This window comes from Pleurodeles waltl, chromosome 8 (genome assembly GCF_031143425.1).
Source record: "Pleurodeles waltl isolate 20211129_DDA chromosome 8, aPleWal1.hap1.20221129, whole genome shotgun sequence".
NCBI lineage: Eukaryota > Metazoa > Chordata > Amphibia > Caudata > Salamandridae > Pleurodeles > Pleurodeles waltl.
Window position 1 is genome coordinate 872,197,454 of NC_090447.1, and position 17,568 is coordinate 872,215,021.

The window sequence follows — 17,568 nt, forward strand, 5'->3', positions numbered from 1 at the left end:
GTCACTGCCACTGGCTAATAGTCAGTGTCCTTCCACTGGCCATATGTCTCCAAAGGTACTTTTATGTATACTTTCACAGTGAACGAGGCTGTGTGAAGTACATCCCAGAGGTGTTTGAGACATTTGTCGTACTGCTTGAGACAACTCCTCAGGAGTCTACTTGTGAAACACCCGCTCCTCCTCGTCTCCTGTTAGGTCAAACCCCCTCTTCTGTGACATAAGCCTGAGAATTCTAAAATGTGTGCAAATTCTGCGAATTAACAACCACGTCCAAGACCTCAGTCACCCCAAACACCTCACCCTCCCCTTCCCTCCTGACCATGTCATCGCTACTGGATTAATCAAAGTGAGAAAGGAAACCTAATTAGTGATCAGCTCTGCTAACAAACCACCCTCCACATCCAAGTGTTTCCAACCTTGCCTGCGTGATGTTTGCAAGAATGTGGGAGTTAGTGTGGCACGCAGCTAGGATAACAAAAGTGGTGAGACTTCAGTGCGTCCCTGAAATTTCTCTACGAGCCCCATACAGTCTCCCTTCACTCTGATTCAGAAGCGCAGGTGGGAGACCGAAAGCGATGTGAGGTGCTACAGGTGGGGAATATCGCCTCCTCCCCTCCCCCAATGTAGGCAGAAGAACTGCAGATGCTGCAGTGGTGCATAAAAAGTGCCTTATTAAAACACCTACGATGAAAACTTTGGGCAACACTCCAAGACTGAGATAGATGGACCAGCACGCTTGTTTTGCTCACTCTTTAAACCACAGGTGTCCAACCTCGGCCCAGGAGATGGAGATCCATGCCAGATTTTCAGGAAGACTATGTCAGTCCCCCCTCCCACCCACCAAGCCTTCTCCTATAGTCTGAGCTTTTCTTTTTAACTCGCCCACTGTCTACTCTTTATGAAGACAGTCCGATGGACCCCGGCGCTTCCATAAGCACTCAGTAAATGGCAGATACTGTTTGTTCTGCTGAGCTGACACTAAAAAGCCTTCATCCTGTGTTGCTCTCATATGTAGGCAGATTAGTGGCCTCATTCTGTCGCTGGAAGATGTTCACAGTTTGGTACGTATGGACATGTGCTTTGTACAAACAAACTCAACTGCACCTTTTTGGTGCAAAAAAGTCCGCTTTAAAAAAAAATATATATAAAGCAGTTATATATAGCTTGAACTCGACCTGAGGGTATCGAAGTGCTTTACAGGTGCACTAGTTACATAACACAAAGACGTGTTCATTTTTTTGTAGGCACAGGGGTATTAAATAATTTGCCCAGAATCGAGAAAGGTTTGAAATGCACCTTCTACAATGGCAGCAGCAGGTGTTGCAAAGTTACCTTTGAGCAAGGGCCAACTGATGAGAGATTTATTTGTGCTGGTTGCAGCAGAGAGGCAAGTCGCGTGCTTTACATATATGTGCACATAAATTGATTTTGGGAGTACAGAAGGCGAGTTCACAGCAACAACTACCCTTATACGCCTACATTTCGGACAGACAAGAGGGAGATTTAGAAAGTAATACGTTAAATTGTGAATTATTAAGCTGGAAAAACCTGCACGTATTTGTCCCAGATAACCTTTCAGACCAAAGTCAGATTTCTTTTTTTATAATGGATGAGTTTCTCTTGAAAGGCAAGAACCATAATTGCCAGTCAGGTAAGTGCAAGCATACAAATGGGAAAAATCGAAGGCACGTACATTCACAAAATGCAAAGTCCACACAGCACATACACAAGCATATCCAACACACAAAGATACACGCATTCATTCAGTACAAAGCCCACTTGCCTCCGCGCATCAGGTTCAGGCCCCATGAGCAGCTATAGATTTATGAAGCATTGAAAACCATATAAAAATTAGGTGCAGCTTTCAAAATATACATTATTTAAATAGTTGTTGCTGGTCTTTTCACCTACTTGTTACAGTTACACCTCACAGAGCTATTTGACGGTATCATTGTATTTTTTTTGGATGTTGCATAGCAGCTCCGACTGCAACATGGCTTAAAGTAAACAAAAACAAAATGCTATGACGTGGCCAGTGCTGATCACACAATAGCGCTTTGTTTTTATTTACTCTAATCCATGTTGCACAGCAGTATGTTCTGCTGTGCAACGTCTTAAAAAAACATTGAAAATGCAAATAGGCTTTGGACAGGTGAAACCTATTGGCTTTGCCAATGCTTATTTTTAATTAGTCTTACCACTATATACACTATCTACCCCTAAAAGGTGAGGACTGGGGACCAGGGGGATATTGGATATTAGATAGATAGATAGATACCTTTTATTGTAAAGTCATATTCGTGATTCCAGAATCACTTCTGGGGCAGGATAAAGCCAATACGGAACCTGACAATACAACTTACCTGGGCGTGGGAGCTACGCTAAGAAAAATCTCTGGAACTTGTTGGGTACAAGAGGGTATTGACAAGATGAGGAATTTGCGGTTAGAAGTATCCATCAGAAACAGGAATTTGAGGCTTGAAAATCAGTCTACAATCAGCTACTAAGTGAAACTCAGAGTGAACCACTGGATCAAACTGCTTTCCCAAAGAAGCTAACTAAGTCTTTCTTGGAGAAAACTGAAGCTGGAAATGTCTGGCAGATTAACTTTCCTCAGATTCTTCTGACTGTGATGAGAGTATCAGAACTTGGGGCGGGAAAGTCTAGGGGCTCCGGGGTCTGAAAACATTTTATTGAGGACCAAGGGGGACAAAGGACAACCTAGTGGAGTTATAAAGGGGTGAACAGATATTTTTGAGTTACCTATGCAAAACAAGATAGTCTCCAATAAGCATAAGAATGGTAGGAACCTTACTCCTTTTAGATAAAAAGTGTCAACCCAGATGAAAGGGATAAACAGCAGTCCTGTTTATAATGGAAGTCTGTGCATTAAGCTAAAATGAGAATTTCTTTTTAGGTACTTAGGGCCCTTCCTATGTTCTTAACAATGAATCATACATAAAGTCTTAGACAGCGAAAAGTGGCCATTTGATGAGATGCTGGTATCCCTTACTTTGGCCAAGCTACATGAACAGCATACTTCATTAATCTGAAGAAGCAGGCCAACAGGAGCCAAAGATAAAACCCAGGTTTCTGGCAGTATCAGTTGGCTTAGGGGAGACCAAGCCTAGCAAGGAATCAAATTGATCACTGGACAAAAGAAGGCCCACCAAACACCAAAACCTCGGTTTTAGCCAAATGTAGCCTCACAAGGTATGATCTGAAATTCCTGTCATGAAGGTATAGACACCTAGAAAGAAAACACAAACTTTTGTGTAAGGTTCAAGTGCGGACAGGTATTCAGATTTAAATTGCGATCAGAATTATAACACTATTGGCAAACAGTCTTTTTAGAAGCAGACTTAAGAATATGAAGGTTGGTTGTAAACAGACACAGATTGATGTGATCTCAAACGTTTAGACATTTTTTTAAATAACAGCATCAATTGTAAGTTGAATCTAAGTGTAAACAAAAGAGAATAAAGTCTCATGCTGTTCTCCAGGGAATTCACAGGTTCCATAAGCTTTTGGGGAATTTCAGGCAGGGTCAAGACCAAGGCCTATAAATGGTCCCTATATAATCCAAATTTCTCAAAATCACAGTGGACAAACGCAGGATCGAAAATACTGCAAAGTGATCAGTTGAAAATAAAGGCCACTGTTCTGTTATCCAAAGAGGATTAGCGGGGAATGAAAACAGACCATAAAGGACATGCGCAGTTTAAAGTGCAGAGCCTGGAGAGTGATGCACTAACTGAAGAATAGTGAAATTGTATAGTAACTGTGTAATTCAGTTCAATCCAAATGTTGAAATGTGGTTCAGCAAGCACATTACAACAGTACTTAACAAATATACCTAAATATTAAGCATGCATGACATTTCCAAAATTAAAGGACCCACAAACAAATCCCATGAATGAAATCAACTAAGGTGAGTGCTAGCTGCCATGAACAGAGGTGATGTGTGCTCCTCGATAATCCATTTAAATCACTCAAAGGTTTCTCACTGTGCACTGCCTAATGAACATGTCATTTTAAATCAATATATCACATGTTCAAATGTAGATATAAATTTTTTTAAAGTTCATATCTCAATGCCGCTATGGTTAACAAGTAGACATTTTTCAAAACAAACCTACCCTCCAGGGAAATTCGATAAAGCAGTCCCTCCAACAAGACAGGCGAGGAGAAGCCAACATCATCTAAATCCATACATTACAAGGATTCAGAACGTATGTCCTCTCCTTTGGTTTGGTAAAAGAGTTAAATCATCAAATAATAAAAATGCCTACAAACTCAGATTTTATGTATTACCCAGAAGGTAAAAAATGTTTGCCAAGCTTGTGGAACTAAACGTGCAACTTATTGAAAGACATGTTTTAAGACCAAGTAAGCAGAATACAACTGGACTTTAGTCATTACCACAGGTAATTAGCTTTGCCTACTATGAGACAGTCATTTAGGGTAAAATTCCTACCTGCATAAGATCCCGCCTTTCCTTCTCACCCATTGAAATGGCTTGTCTTATGTTACGGAGTTCATTCATTATAGCCTGAGCTTCATCCAGCTTATAGTTTGTGTGAGCAGAAGACATCTTACGGTCAATTCTGTAGAAAAGAAAAACAATTATGGTACCAGAAAGACTGAATTTCAAATTACAGGATCATATGTTTTGCAGAATTCAATGTCCTCATTGGTCAAGTAACTACACTGTAATCTGTCCCTCCAGGACTGCATGAAAAATACAGCACTTACAATATAATATGCAGAAAGACAGCTCAAAGGTCCAGCACTTTTATTACATTAGAAAATTTGCTATTTTACTGGATACATTTCATTGGAGAAACACAACAACCAAAAATAGGCTAGATAATGGATTCAAAATCTATTTAAAACTAATTTTGCCAAACACTTATTAGGAGGAAGACCAAATTTAGTGAAGGAAAACCAAAACACTGGATGTAAAACACCCTCAACTGGTAACATCAAAACGTCAACAGCATTGTTTTCATGTCTAGATCTGCTTTTTCTTAGGATCCTATTAGTTCACCAAGTTGGTTTAGTCAACTGGAATGTGTAGAGAAAGGTAAACAGAGGTAAGTGTCTGAAATTGGTTCATGTTTGGAAGGGGAAACAATAGCTACACATTGAAACAGAATCCCTGGGGGAAATAAAATAATATTCTGAAGATCGAATTTGAAAATATTATTCACTTCTAAGTAGGAACAGAGTTAACAAACAGGTTGTATGTACAACAAGCAGGGAATATAGAATTTAGATAGAGCTACATGGCCTACCTGGGAAAGTATTAAAAAGTGACCGTCCTAGGTAGGGCCTATGCAGTCAAAATATATCAATCAACATTACTACTTGGATTAGTGACATATATTAATTATCAGGTAAGCAGAAGTTCACAAGGTGAAGTCTGCCACAGGTTCTGCCCATTTTTTTAAAGAATAGTACAGAAATTTCATAAGATTAAGGCAAACAAAATTAAAGGCAGCAAAAAGTATTTGACATTGATCTTAGTTCAGATAGTTCCAAGAAGACTGAGGTAAATGTATCATGCTGTATCAGCTCTTAGGCCACTGAAGAAGGACAGCAGCCTCAAACATTAACCGAGTTTAGCATTTTGAAATGTAAAAGATGGCAGCTAATCCAAACAATTTAATATATCAAGAAGAAAGAAGGTGTGGATCAACGGGGTTGAAATCTATGACCCTAAACGCTTTCAGCAAGTTAGAGATATTTTCATGTCTTCTATTTTTTTATTTTGCAAAACAGGCCTAATTGCATTTATTCCAAAATTCGCACAAAACAACAAAGAGCCTGACTGCATCAGACACAAAATCACAAGCATTGTTTTTGTTCCACAAGTCTTTGAGATTTTATATAAATAAGTACTGCTCAACATAACAAACCAGTTGGACCCTGCACCTTGTTGCCAATACTGACACCTTATATACAAAGCTCTATAACAGCAAGACTGGTATGCAAGCAATACACAAATGGCCTGATATAAAATGGAGTAAGCAATTTACATAAGTGGCAACTGAGGACTGATAAATTCCTACGATGACACATCAAACTGACTCAGAAGAATGGTAAGATCCTACTCTTAAGGAGACATTGCATCATCAAACAAACTAGCAAGAATAGAACAGAGAAGAGAAGAATAATGAAATCAATGTATCAGGAAGAAGGAGATAAATGAAAAAAGGGGGATGGATACATAATGAAGTAGACTAGCTGACGCACTAAGGATATGACTGCATCAATCAGGACGTGGGGATGATTGTGTTGCTAGATAAACTATATACAAGAAGCCTCCTCAATAAATATGTCTTATGAACATCAACTATTGCTGAATGAATGTTTGTCAGCTTTCACTGTGTATTCTGAATTATGTGATCAATCAAAAAAATGTATAGAGTGTGCTACTCACCCGTGAGGGTCTCAAGGCGCTTGTGTGTGGGGGAGGGAGGGGGAGGGGGGGGCTACTGTTCGAACAACCGTGTCTTGAGGTTTTTTCTGAAGAGTAGGAGGTCTTTGGTTTTGCAGAGGTTGGTGGGGAGGGAGTTCCAGGTTGTGGGGGCGAGGTAAGAGCCCTACACTGCACTACAGACACAAGTTACCCAGGCCCACCAAGGGTGGAAATAAATTAGCCTAGCAGATTTCCAGTCATCCATAGCTAACGTCACCTGCAATGCTTAACCAAGATCAGATTTTGACGTTTTATTAATCACTGCAGTCAAAGATTACTAAAAGGTCAAAATCCGATCTTGGTTAAGCATTACCAGTAGTGTTAGCCATGGATCGAGCTTCAAGAATCTGCCAATGTTCAGGCACCTAGGAGAATAGACAGGGGAATCAAGGAGTAGGGGCAGTGAGGAGCAGGTACTAAGCATCATACCTCCTAACACCTCTGTGCTCAGGGAGTGGTTGTAGGGAAGAAACATGTCAAGTGCGGAAGGACACCCACATCAGAAATGAACCATCCTAGCACAAGGGATGAATTGCATCTCCATCTCTCCATTGGCCCAATATTTCTGAAGAATTTCTTTGAACTACCACGGAGACTCTGCATAGTTTTTTAGCATACATACACCAGCCCATGCCTCTCCTCCATTGCTCATTTGCAGGGAATTTAGGATGACCCACTCCCAGGTAATTTTCCTGCCTGTAGTCACCAGCCCAATAGGTAGAATGTAGCTATCGGTCTATGCTGATTAGAATACACAGGTCCCCCACCAGGGTCAATGTCATCTACGCCCCCAAACAAAAGACTGTTCAGTTTTCCTCTTCCGAGGAGGGCTTTATAACCTTCATCTACAAAGTATGGAAGAACGTACCTTTGCCTTTTTTGCACCTATTAAGTCATTTCAGCCATAAGAGCCAGGGCAAGAAAGCCTGGACCAGTTAAAGGTCTTAAGCTTTGTACCTCTCAGAATGGGCTGTAGAGCATTTTGCCTTGGCTGAATTAGTGCTTATTACCCGGCCTATTCCTCAAAACTAAGCAGGCCAGTCTCTCATCCCCTTATATCTTGCACATTACTGTGTCATAATGGCTGTTCAAGGTGTGACAACAGGCCGATTAGCATTTCTCTCTGCCCCAATTTCTTAACCCTCATGAGGAAATGCAAATTAGTTACCCCAAGCCCCAACTTTCCTTTTAATATAAATCAAGTAATGCTGTGATGGAACATATGATTAAGCGTTACTTGTCACAAAATGGGATGCCCAACAAAGAGCAGCTTTGCAGTCTCTGCTGCGGGATACATCAATCAGAGTGACCTATATAACAAAGCCAACTAGGTCTATGGTGAAGCCACCCCCAAAACTAAAGTTATGTGTGCAGATTCACACACTTCAAAAATACTCTGTGGGGATCAAAAACTGCATGTTCTAAACATTCCAAGTGAATCTCGGGAGAGAGGCCATTTCAAACAGGGTGACCAACCCAGTATGGCTAGAAGCAACTTACTCCAGTGCTGAATACTTATGCTGAATTTATTACACAATGGGATCACGGTGTGCTCACTGAATTGTTCCCAAGACCAGGAGGCTTACATACCCAGTTATCTAAAGCTGTTCTCATATTTATGCAGAGGTCCACCAGTAAAGCCAGAGAATATATCTGGATCAGAAAACGAGAGGACTTGGACCAGCTCATATGAAAGCTGAAGTGTACCCAAATTCCCTATATATATATATATATATATATATATATATATATATATATATATATATATAATCTAAGAATTGCGTGCACGGGAATCCATGATAAACAACAAAATATTCTCCACATGCAAAGATATCTAGTAATCACTGCCACAACATTTGCTGTTTCAAGTAAACCCATTAACCAGACTTCTCACCAAAGTAATAAGACGTGGTGATGGAGTAAGTCCTCCTGCCCAGGTAAAACTATTGAGAGAGAACTCCATTCACCCTAACTACATATGCGGTAGACCTATGTAGAACAGATACACAAAAACACGTTCTGGCCAGAAACCCATCTGCTGTAGGATACTCAAATGGAAGCAACCTTCAATTGAGTCACGCACCTTTTTGGCAGCTAAAGGCCAAACCATGATGGGGCCTGCAACACTGTCTGCCCTATTTTAGCAGTTAAGATGTCAGAGTAGATCATTCCTTGTTAATTGATGGCGCAAAATTCTAGTACTGGTTCACTGAAGAAGCCACGATCACAAAAAGCTGATGAGGAAAGCCTTTCACCAATACCTTGCACAATCAATAGGGAAATGGTGGATTAAGCAGTTCAATTGTAGAATGTCTGCCAGCAGAAGACTCCCAGAGCTCTAGCATCCAAGAGAAGACTAAGGAATCTGGGACCAACAAGGCCAGGCAAGAGCTTGAACATCTTCACTGTAAAGCCACTGTCACCACGAAGGTTGCTATACTGGAGGTTCTAGATGGGTATTTTCCACTTCTCGCAGCAGTAAATGCCCATATAGGGGAAAGTCTGAGGTACTCAAGAATGGTCTTGGTGAAGTCATCATCCAACAAGCACAGGTGGTAGAATTGCTGGTACTAGTGCTAGTGCACCTGCCACATCAGACCTTACATTTCCTACCTTTCATGTCTACATGTTCACATGACCACCAGAATTCCTCATTCTACCATATGAGTTTGCCATGCTGTTTACCAGCCTTGTTGCCCACCTAGGATAACCTCATTTGCAGCCCAATCTACTAATTCTAGGCATTCTCTGCTGCCAGGTTCTATGTTCACTGTTTATTCTACTGGACACTCTCTTCCCAGATAATATGAGGAATTCTTGCTCCTTTGCAACGATGGCTAATTCAAGGTAAGTAACTTTGCAGGGCTGTTTTGTAGGGCACTTTAGAGAAGGCCTTGTACCTCAGAAACATCTATAAGATTTCACAAATTCCAAACTGGGAATGCACAAAAGCATCACTTTCCAAAAAGGTACAGGATTGCTAATGTGGTGAAATTGTTTACTGTCACAAAATCATTCATCTGACAAGGGCAGAGACTCAAAATATCACAGTCCGCTCCAAAAAGAACAACAACTGCCAGCAAGTATGGGGAATGATCAGAAACCAGTCCTGATCGAAAGTACCACCCACACATACAGGAAAATCATCAGACCGTGGTATGAGTAAATATGTTTAATCCAGAAAGCCTGCTGTGGGGAGCCCAAGTACAGCAATTTGTACCTGTGTCTGCCATGTTGAGCTTGCAAAACAATAACACAGACCGAAGGCAGGGGTGAACGCTGACACTCCGGAGGGCAACGCAAGCTGTCTTGTGCCTCAGGTGAGGAGTGACACTGATATTTGCCACTTTCATTCTTCTCTCTACTTGTGCACACTTGCTGAAATCTGGTTTGAGAGCTGGGGGAGGAACTCATCCAGTCAGTCCATTGATTTTCGTGCTATGCTGGGAACACAGCACTTGCTCGAAAGTTCTCAGCAATGATGGTTACACAATTCTCACAGGCAAGCAGCCGAGGCCCACTTTCAGAGAAGGTCAAGCAGGGATGTAACCATCTAAAGCCAGAGCCAGCCACTTTACTGACTTTTCAGTTTTTGCTATTATTTGGTACTTTTATTATCTTCCAAATCAAGTTTCAAAATCCATCATCTGTGTTGTCTTCTTCTGTTGGTCTGCCCCGAAAGTTTTGCAAATTTGAATATATTTTCCATTGGTACGAGACATTCTTTGCTTTTTCATAAATTCTATTGTGTACCCTCATTCCAAAATGCAGAGTGATGTGCTATTACTTTTGACAACAGTGTAATAGCATTTTCTATGCCTGGTATTGTTTACATTTTGAAAGTTAAGAATGGACCTTTGGCAGATCAATAAATTGATCTTCTCGTTGACCTGTACATTTCGCCTAGAAACTATGAATTTTTGATCAAATCGCCCATCTTCTAAAAGTTAATTCCCAAACTCAACAGCATTTGTCTTAAATAGGTGAATGCAGCATTTGGGCTACATCTAACGTCTTACATTTACAAGAAGCAGTGCATCACCATCGTGGTATCTGGAAATAGATGCTTTCAGAGAAGCAGATAGGACATCACTGCTCCCAGCTCCCCAGGAAACATCTGCCAGCACCACAATGGAAGCAATATACAGGACATTTGGCTGTGAAGATAACATGTATAGCATTTAAAACATTTGGGTATATGAAAACTCTTCATAATCTAGAATATCAATTCACATCTAAAATTAAATGTTTTAAGTCCCCTCCGCAACTACTGAAAATGATTGGTTTCTCAGGGAAGGCTAAATTTCTCTTTGGATGAAACTCATTTTCAAGCCTGCATGAATACGGCTTCTCTTTTCCAAGCAAGCACAGGAAGGAAAAGGAATGAATATGTCAGACCATATTTCCACCCCGCCCCTTTTGTTTGAGGGCTATGACTGAGTTTGCATGCTCAAGTCAGCTCACTGCTTTACAACGATATAGTTATTTTCCCACTGTGAAACATTTTTCTACTTACGCCTGACCAGGGTCGATTCACAGGATGCCCTGCACAGATTATCAGGGGATGAAATTTGACTGCATGAGGGTGCTAAGCTGGAGCCGCCTTTTCCTGTGGTTTATATACATTTCCACTTCCCTTTGTCAACATGCAATACATAAGACGCCCAACAGAGCACGTGCACAGATGAAAAAACGTGTCCAAACTCTAAAGATGCCCTACTGCTTGTTATTTTAGTAGACAGCCTTGCTTGGCTTGAGAACAAAGCCTTTTTAAGGGGGGTCGAGGGGGCTACATAGCAGTGCTGCCTAAAATATATCACGCTGAAGAAGATAAATATTTTTTTCATGTAATTGTCCATCAGAAAACATCTGCATATACAGTGCTGTGCAATCAAGATGTGGAGGCTGAGGAACAGAGGAATGAGTAAGACGTATCCTGATGGAGAATTTAGTACCAAGGAAACACAGATTTTACAGAGAGCCCTGGGAGAACGAATCTTGGAGAAGGGACTCTGTTACTCAACAAGAAGAAATCGTTTAAAAGAAATTAGAAGAGTAATCCTTTTTTAGTTAAAAAAATTAAAAAACGTCTGAAAGATAATCAAGACAGATATAGGAGGCCGAACTTTGGTACATGACCACTGATGAATGGATATACTGTAAGAGGACTTAAGTAACCACAAGTTTACATTGCGAACCCACAGCTAGAGAAAGAAACTTTGTGGAATCACTCAAAGTTCACTCCAAAACAAAGACAAAATGTAAACATCACTATCAGCAGGAGGACAAAAAATGACAATGTGCTACAGGGACTTTGACGAAAAAATTATTAAAGTCAAAAACAGATAAATAGCTCTAGAAAAAGCTACAGATGCTTCTTCCGAAGCTCTGATTATACCTGACTCTTTATTGCAGCACATCGGAAGTGGTTTCAAGACAGACACCTTTGAGAGCTTGTAAAATTGACATCTTAGTTAATAATTGTACTATGATTCCTACTTCAATCCCAAATCAGGAATAAAGAGATGCCGTCGTGGAATTCCTGACCAAACTACTAAACTTTGAGTTGTCAAGTGGCCATGAGGGTAAGAAAGCTGTGTTCACTGCCTAGCAGAAGTCACAATAATAGAGATGGAAGATGGGACTGCAGTGGCAAGACCGCAGATGGTGTGAAAAGGGGCTGTTAAAAAACTCTAGTTTTCAGAGTAATATGAAATGAAGAATGACATGTGGATCATTCATAGGGGAATGAATGGATATTAAAATACAGCAATCTGTCTGGCATCCTATAAAATGTATTAATACCAGTATCAATCTCCAGTAAACACCAGTATCAAGCCTACGACTAAGACATCTGTAGGGTGCCATCGACTAATATCTTCTACCGAGAGTAAGCTGCATGTATTTTTCTAGGGAAAATCTAAGTCTGATGCAAACTGAACAGTGCTTGTGGTTTTATTTTGCCAGTTAAGAAGAGAAACCTCCTACATCTTAATACACGTGAAATATACGCAAAGCCATCTAAGTGTGTGTTAAATTGAGATGAAAGGACAGTACACGTACATCAGCAATTTTTCAAGCGAATACTGAAGACTGAGGAACAACTGACTAACGACAAAATAGATTTTCAATGATTCAACTAAGGCAGACTTTTTAGACAGAGTTCCACTGCTTTTGATTTCGACAAAGAAGCACTGAAACTGATTTCACTTGCTGTGCGTCATAACAGTGTTTAAAGTGCATACACATCAATATTCTCAGGGTTTTTCCTTTAAGTCATAAGTATGTGTGCAAGGTATGGGCATTGGGGTGGTGGGCGTGGGAAGGGGTAGACGCTGGCCAATCCGTTGATGGGCTCACAGGACACAAGCATAATCTGAGGCTGCTACTGCACATCAGGGCAATCAGTGCTCAGGCAAAATGGCAACGGGTGGGTAAAGAAAGCAGAGAAGTCACTGTCACACTTTCTGGACAATGAAAAAAAAAAAAAACATTCCACACAATGCTCCATGAGAAACGTCTCATATATTGTAAAGCCGACGAAAATATAAGTTAACAGAACTGGTGGAGGGTAGGTATGCTGATGACCGACGCTGTGACTCTAACTGTGCCCGTCGTGTAGAAGTTTCGAAGTTACTGTGAAAGAAAACTATTTTCCTGCATGGAAACCTGTTCATGGCAGCGCCAGCCGGGATAAACGTGTGCACTCCGGTGAACTATTTTTACTTTGCATTTTGAAAGGAAAAAAATCACTACCGGCCGTCCACAAAAACTCCCCTTAAATGCCACAGTTTGCCTCCACGAAGAATGGAAAGTTTTGTTAGAAGCCCCTGCTTTTGCATCATCAGCCTTGGCAGCGCGCCTTCCGTAACCACAGCCTGCTTCCTGCAAGCCCTCCATCAACAGCAGGTACTGTTAAAGGAGCCAGGTTTTTTTCCACCCTTAATCAGGCCTTGTCCCATTCCCGGTAACAATGCCCTTTTTGTTTTAACGCGTTGTCTGCGTGTTTCTCTCAACATCTCTAAAAAAAAATCCCGAGGTCTCATGCTATATCTAGTGTGTTCTCTGAGGGCTCGCGCTCTTCATGTGCTCGCGGAAGTTGAATCTTAGGGAATGAAACGACTGTTGGTGAAACGATGTTAGGACGTCGACGGATAAACACTTGTGGATTTAGTCCAAAATCGACCTCTATTCCAAACAACGCTGAAAGTCGTGAGTTAAAGCAAAGGAAGCCTGTCCCTGTAAAACAATGGCACTGGGCGCGGCGGGTGGGAGAAGGGGTGACGGGCCCTGCACGCCACGAGCCTAAAGAAAAAGCCGCAGGAGTAACCGCAGTCACCACTGACAACATTTGGCGTTTTGGAAGGCACAAAGGCTAGATTCACTACACATTTTAAACTTTGAACTTGGACTGGCCCAGCTACAGGAGCGTACAGCTGAAGCGTAGTACAGCCAACTTGTGCAGTTGGACATGCTCAGGCAAAACAGCGCTACCTCAAAAAATACTTAAAGCCACAGATGCAATATGAAAAAGAATTAGGGACCGGCATCAGTTGAAACGCGTTGGCATTTGTCCTCGAATGAAAATGCTTGAAGTGCGGCTGTGACGTTTTGTCTATTTTGGAAATAACATGGGGGGGGAGAAGGAGAGGTCTATATCTCCCCCCCTGCACCGATATAGGAGTGCGCCGTGAAAAAACAACGTGATTTTCCATCAGAAAGGCATTTATAGATTTAATAACTTTTGCAATGTTCAATGAACCTGCACAAAACTTTTCAATAAATGAGTTCATCCGATTTGGGTTCAATATGACAAGACTCATGCAGATCCGTCAAGAAAGTGCCAAAAAAGGTATGGGTGCTTTCCAACAGAAATAAACAAGCACTGGAAAAGCCAAAAGGTCTTGCCTATCAATACCTATTGGCTGTGTCAATGTGTTTTGGCAAGGTTGTACACCAGCGAGGCTGCTGTTTAGCATGGCTAAAAGTGGCGTAGAGGAGAGAAGTGTGTAGTGTTGTAGAGTTGAATGGCTAATAGTGGTGTAGAGTGTTGTGGAGTGGCAGAGAGTGCTATGTATTGGAGTGGCACAGTGTGGAGTCATGTTGAGTGGCATACACAGGAGTGGCATATATTAGAGAGGGTTGGTGTAGAGTGCATTGGCGAGTTGCTGAGTACAGTGATATAGAGAATAGTGCCACTGAATTCAGCAGCATACAATGCAGATTCGTGGAATACAGTGGCGTAGATTAGAGTGGTGAAATGGCAGAGTGCAGTGGTGCAGAGAAGAATGACAGTGCAGTGGAGCAGAGTGGCGAGGAGTGGTGCAGACTAGAGTGGCATAGAGTTGAGTAATGCAGTGGTGCAGAGTACAGTCGAGTGGAACAGTAGAGTGGAGCAGTGCAGAGTAGAGTGGAGTAGCGTTCAGTGGGAGAGACTGCAGTGTTGCAGAGTAATGTCTCAGAGCAGTGGTATAGAGCCAAGCAGAGTGGTTTGAAGAGAATTAGTGTACAGTGATGCAGAAAACAGTACACTGGTGCAGAGTGCAGTGGGTAAGGTAAGGGTAGAGTGGTGTAAAGTGCAGAGGCAGAGAGGAGCGGTGCAGGATAGAGTGCAGTGGTGCAGAGTTAACTGTTTCAGAGTAGAGTGAAGTGGCGTAGAGTGGAGCAGTGCAGGGTAGACTGCAGTTGCGTAGAAAGGCACAGAGTGTAGTGGTATAGTGTAAAGTGGTGTAGAGTGCAGTGGCATAAAGTGCAGTGGTGCAGAGTAGATTAGAGTGGTGTACAGTGGATTTGCAAAGAACGCAGGGGCATAGAGATGAGTGTTACAGAGTAAAGTGCACTGGAGTAGAGTTTGTTGGCAGAGAGCAGTGGCACAGAGTGCAGTGTTGCAGAGTGGCATAGGGTACAGGCATGTCGAGTGGAGCTGTGCAGAGTAGATTGGTGTGGCCTAAACTGGAGTGGTGTAAAGTAATATTGTGAAGATTGTAGTGGTGTAGACTAGAGTGGCGAAGAGTGCAGTGGCAAAGAGTACAGTGGTACAAGGTGGGGAGGTATAGCATGAAGTGGCATATAGTGCAGGGGTGTGGACTGGAGTTGTGCAGAGTGGCATGGAGTGATGTAAAGTAGAGTGGTGCGGAACAGAGTGCAGTGGTGTGGAATGGTGAAAAATTGAGTGGAATACCGTACAGTGAAGTATTCGCGGTGTAACAGCACACTGCCATGACAGACAACACATTTTCAATTGAAATGACCATTACATTTGCAGAGACATACAGTTTTGCTAATAAAACGAAAAAGTGCACAGATGAAAATGTGGGGCAATTGAATCACCTAGGGTAATGATTTCTTTTGATCATATTAAAGTATTTGTTTCCATTACACTTCATAAATAACAAATGAGCTACATTTGTGTACCTAATTTTGATATATTCTAAAATACTTGCACAGTTCATTCAAATGATGCGTGTAAGTAAAAAAAAAAACTTTTTCCTACCCCCAGTGTTCAGCAAAATTGTCACAGATAGCCCCTTACTTTGAACTCAGGGAAAGAAAAGTAAACAAGCGCCCTCGAAACACAGCGCCTGGCACTGAGACCTGTCTGTAAATGCACAGCAAACATGAAGAGGTAAGAACAAGATTTACTGGCCTGTTTACGGGCAGGGAGCAGTCGGAAGGATACATAAAAAAGGTTTGGGCAAGGGCAAGCTGGACAGCCTAAAACAAATAAAGCCAGCAACTGGAAAACAAGAACATGTGAGTTGCTAAACACAAAGCCAATGACAAGCAACAGGCAGAAGGCATTCAGACGTCAGCTTTCTCAATGTCCCCAAGATGTCTTTAGCATACCAGACAGCAAGACTGCAACCTAAAAACAGCTCAACAGAATTGCACCAAACTTTGCATAAGCAATCTTTATTCAAGTAAGTGTATTTACTTTGTTTAGTATAAATCAGTTCAGCAGTTTTAGAAATTAACATTTAAAATAACGTTTTGGATGAGTTTGAGAAAGTTAAAAAAAAAAAGAGCGATCTTAATAGTTGGAAAGGTATATTGCTGATTTGCCTACACATTTGCACAACATTTAGCAGCTACTTAGAATGTTTAGCTTACTGGTGGAATCTTTAATCTTGGGCAGCTTAGTCAACGCGTGGCCACAGTCAAAATAGGGGTCACAAAATTGTTCACTTTTTAATATCCGTGGCATCATTTAAGAAATCCAGATGAAACATGACCGACATTTAGCATGTTAAATCTTCTGTGGGTATCTCAAGTTTCTTGCCAGTCCACTGGGGGCCAAACGGGTGGCAAAACATTCTCGTGTGCTAATACCTTTGGTGCTTTATAACAAAGCTGCATGAAATCTGACAGGCTTTCAGTATGTTAAGCCCAAGGCTGCCATCTCTGAACTGAAAAAAGGGGAAAGCACCAAAGTTCAAAAAGGGGTGTCAACTTTTACAGATCTGGCTGCACAACATTATATACACACCATGTCGCCTTACTTCTCATATATATGTTCATGCACATTTGTCGAATGTGACACAATAGGATGGTAATTTGTTTTCCCATTTTAGCTACCATTGGACTCTTTCCTCCCCATTTCTGAAAAGACAGACCTGAATTACCAAAGGGTAGTCAGGGAAGGGCCTCTGCTAAGTTTAATGTTAATCCGTTAAGTAGCGGGAGAAATTAGCATTACAAAAATGTGCCTGACCTTGGAAGGGTTATGACATAAAATGAAATGACATGAAATGAAAGGGTTTATAAAGTGCAAACAAATGCCCAAGAGTGTCAAGGCTCTAATCACAGTAAGTCCTAAAGGAGGGAGATCAGCCAGAGAGGGAATCAAAAATCAAGTGACTTTGAAGTCTTCCTTTAGCAAGTGAAAAGCCAGGATTTTAAAGCCTTACCGAAAGAGGTATGGGTCTGAAGGCTAGTGATGAAACGAGGGAAGTACTTTTCAGTGCCTGGCTGCCTGGCTACAGCTACTGAGAAAGCTCTGCCTTCCCATCTTGCCTTTCTAAATTTAAGAACAATCACCTTGTTATGGCTAAAGACCACAGCTGACTGGAGGGCGTGTACCACTG

At 41.6% G+C, this 17,568-nt stretch overlaps 1 protein-coding gene across 1 annotated transcript in view; it reads right to left on the minus strand.

Annotated features, from left to right (window-relative positions):
- WWC3 (WWC family member 3) overlaps positions 1–17,568 on the minus strand; it is a 404,774-nt gene that overhangs the window by 195,592 nt on the left and 191,614 nt on the right. Inside the window, exon 6 of the mRNA XM_069205154.1 lies at positions 4,478–4,607. Within this exon, the coding sequence (XP_069061255.1) occupies positions 4,478–4,607 (130 nt within the window). The remainder of the gene's footprint in view (positions 1–4,477; positions 4,608–17,568) is intronic.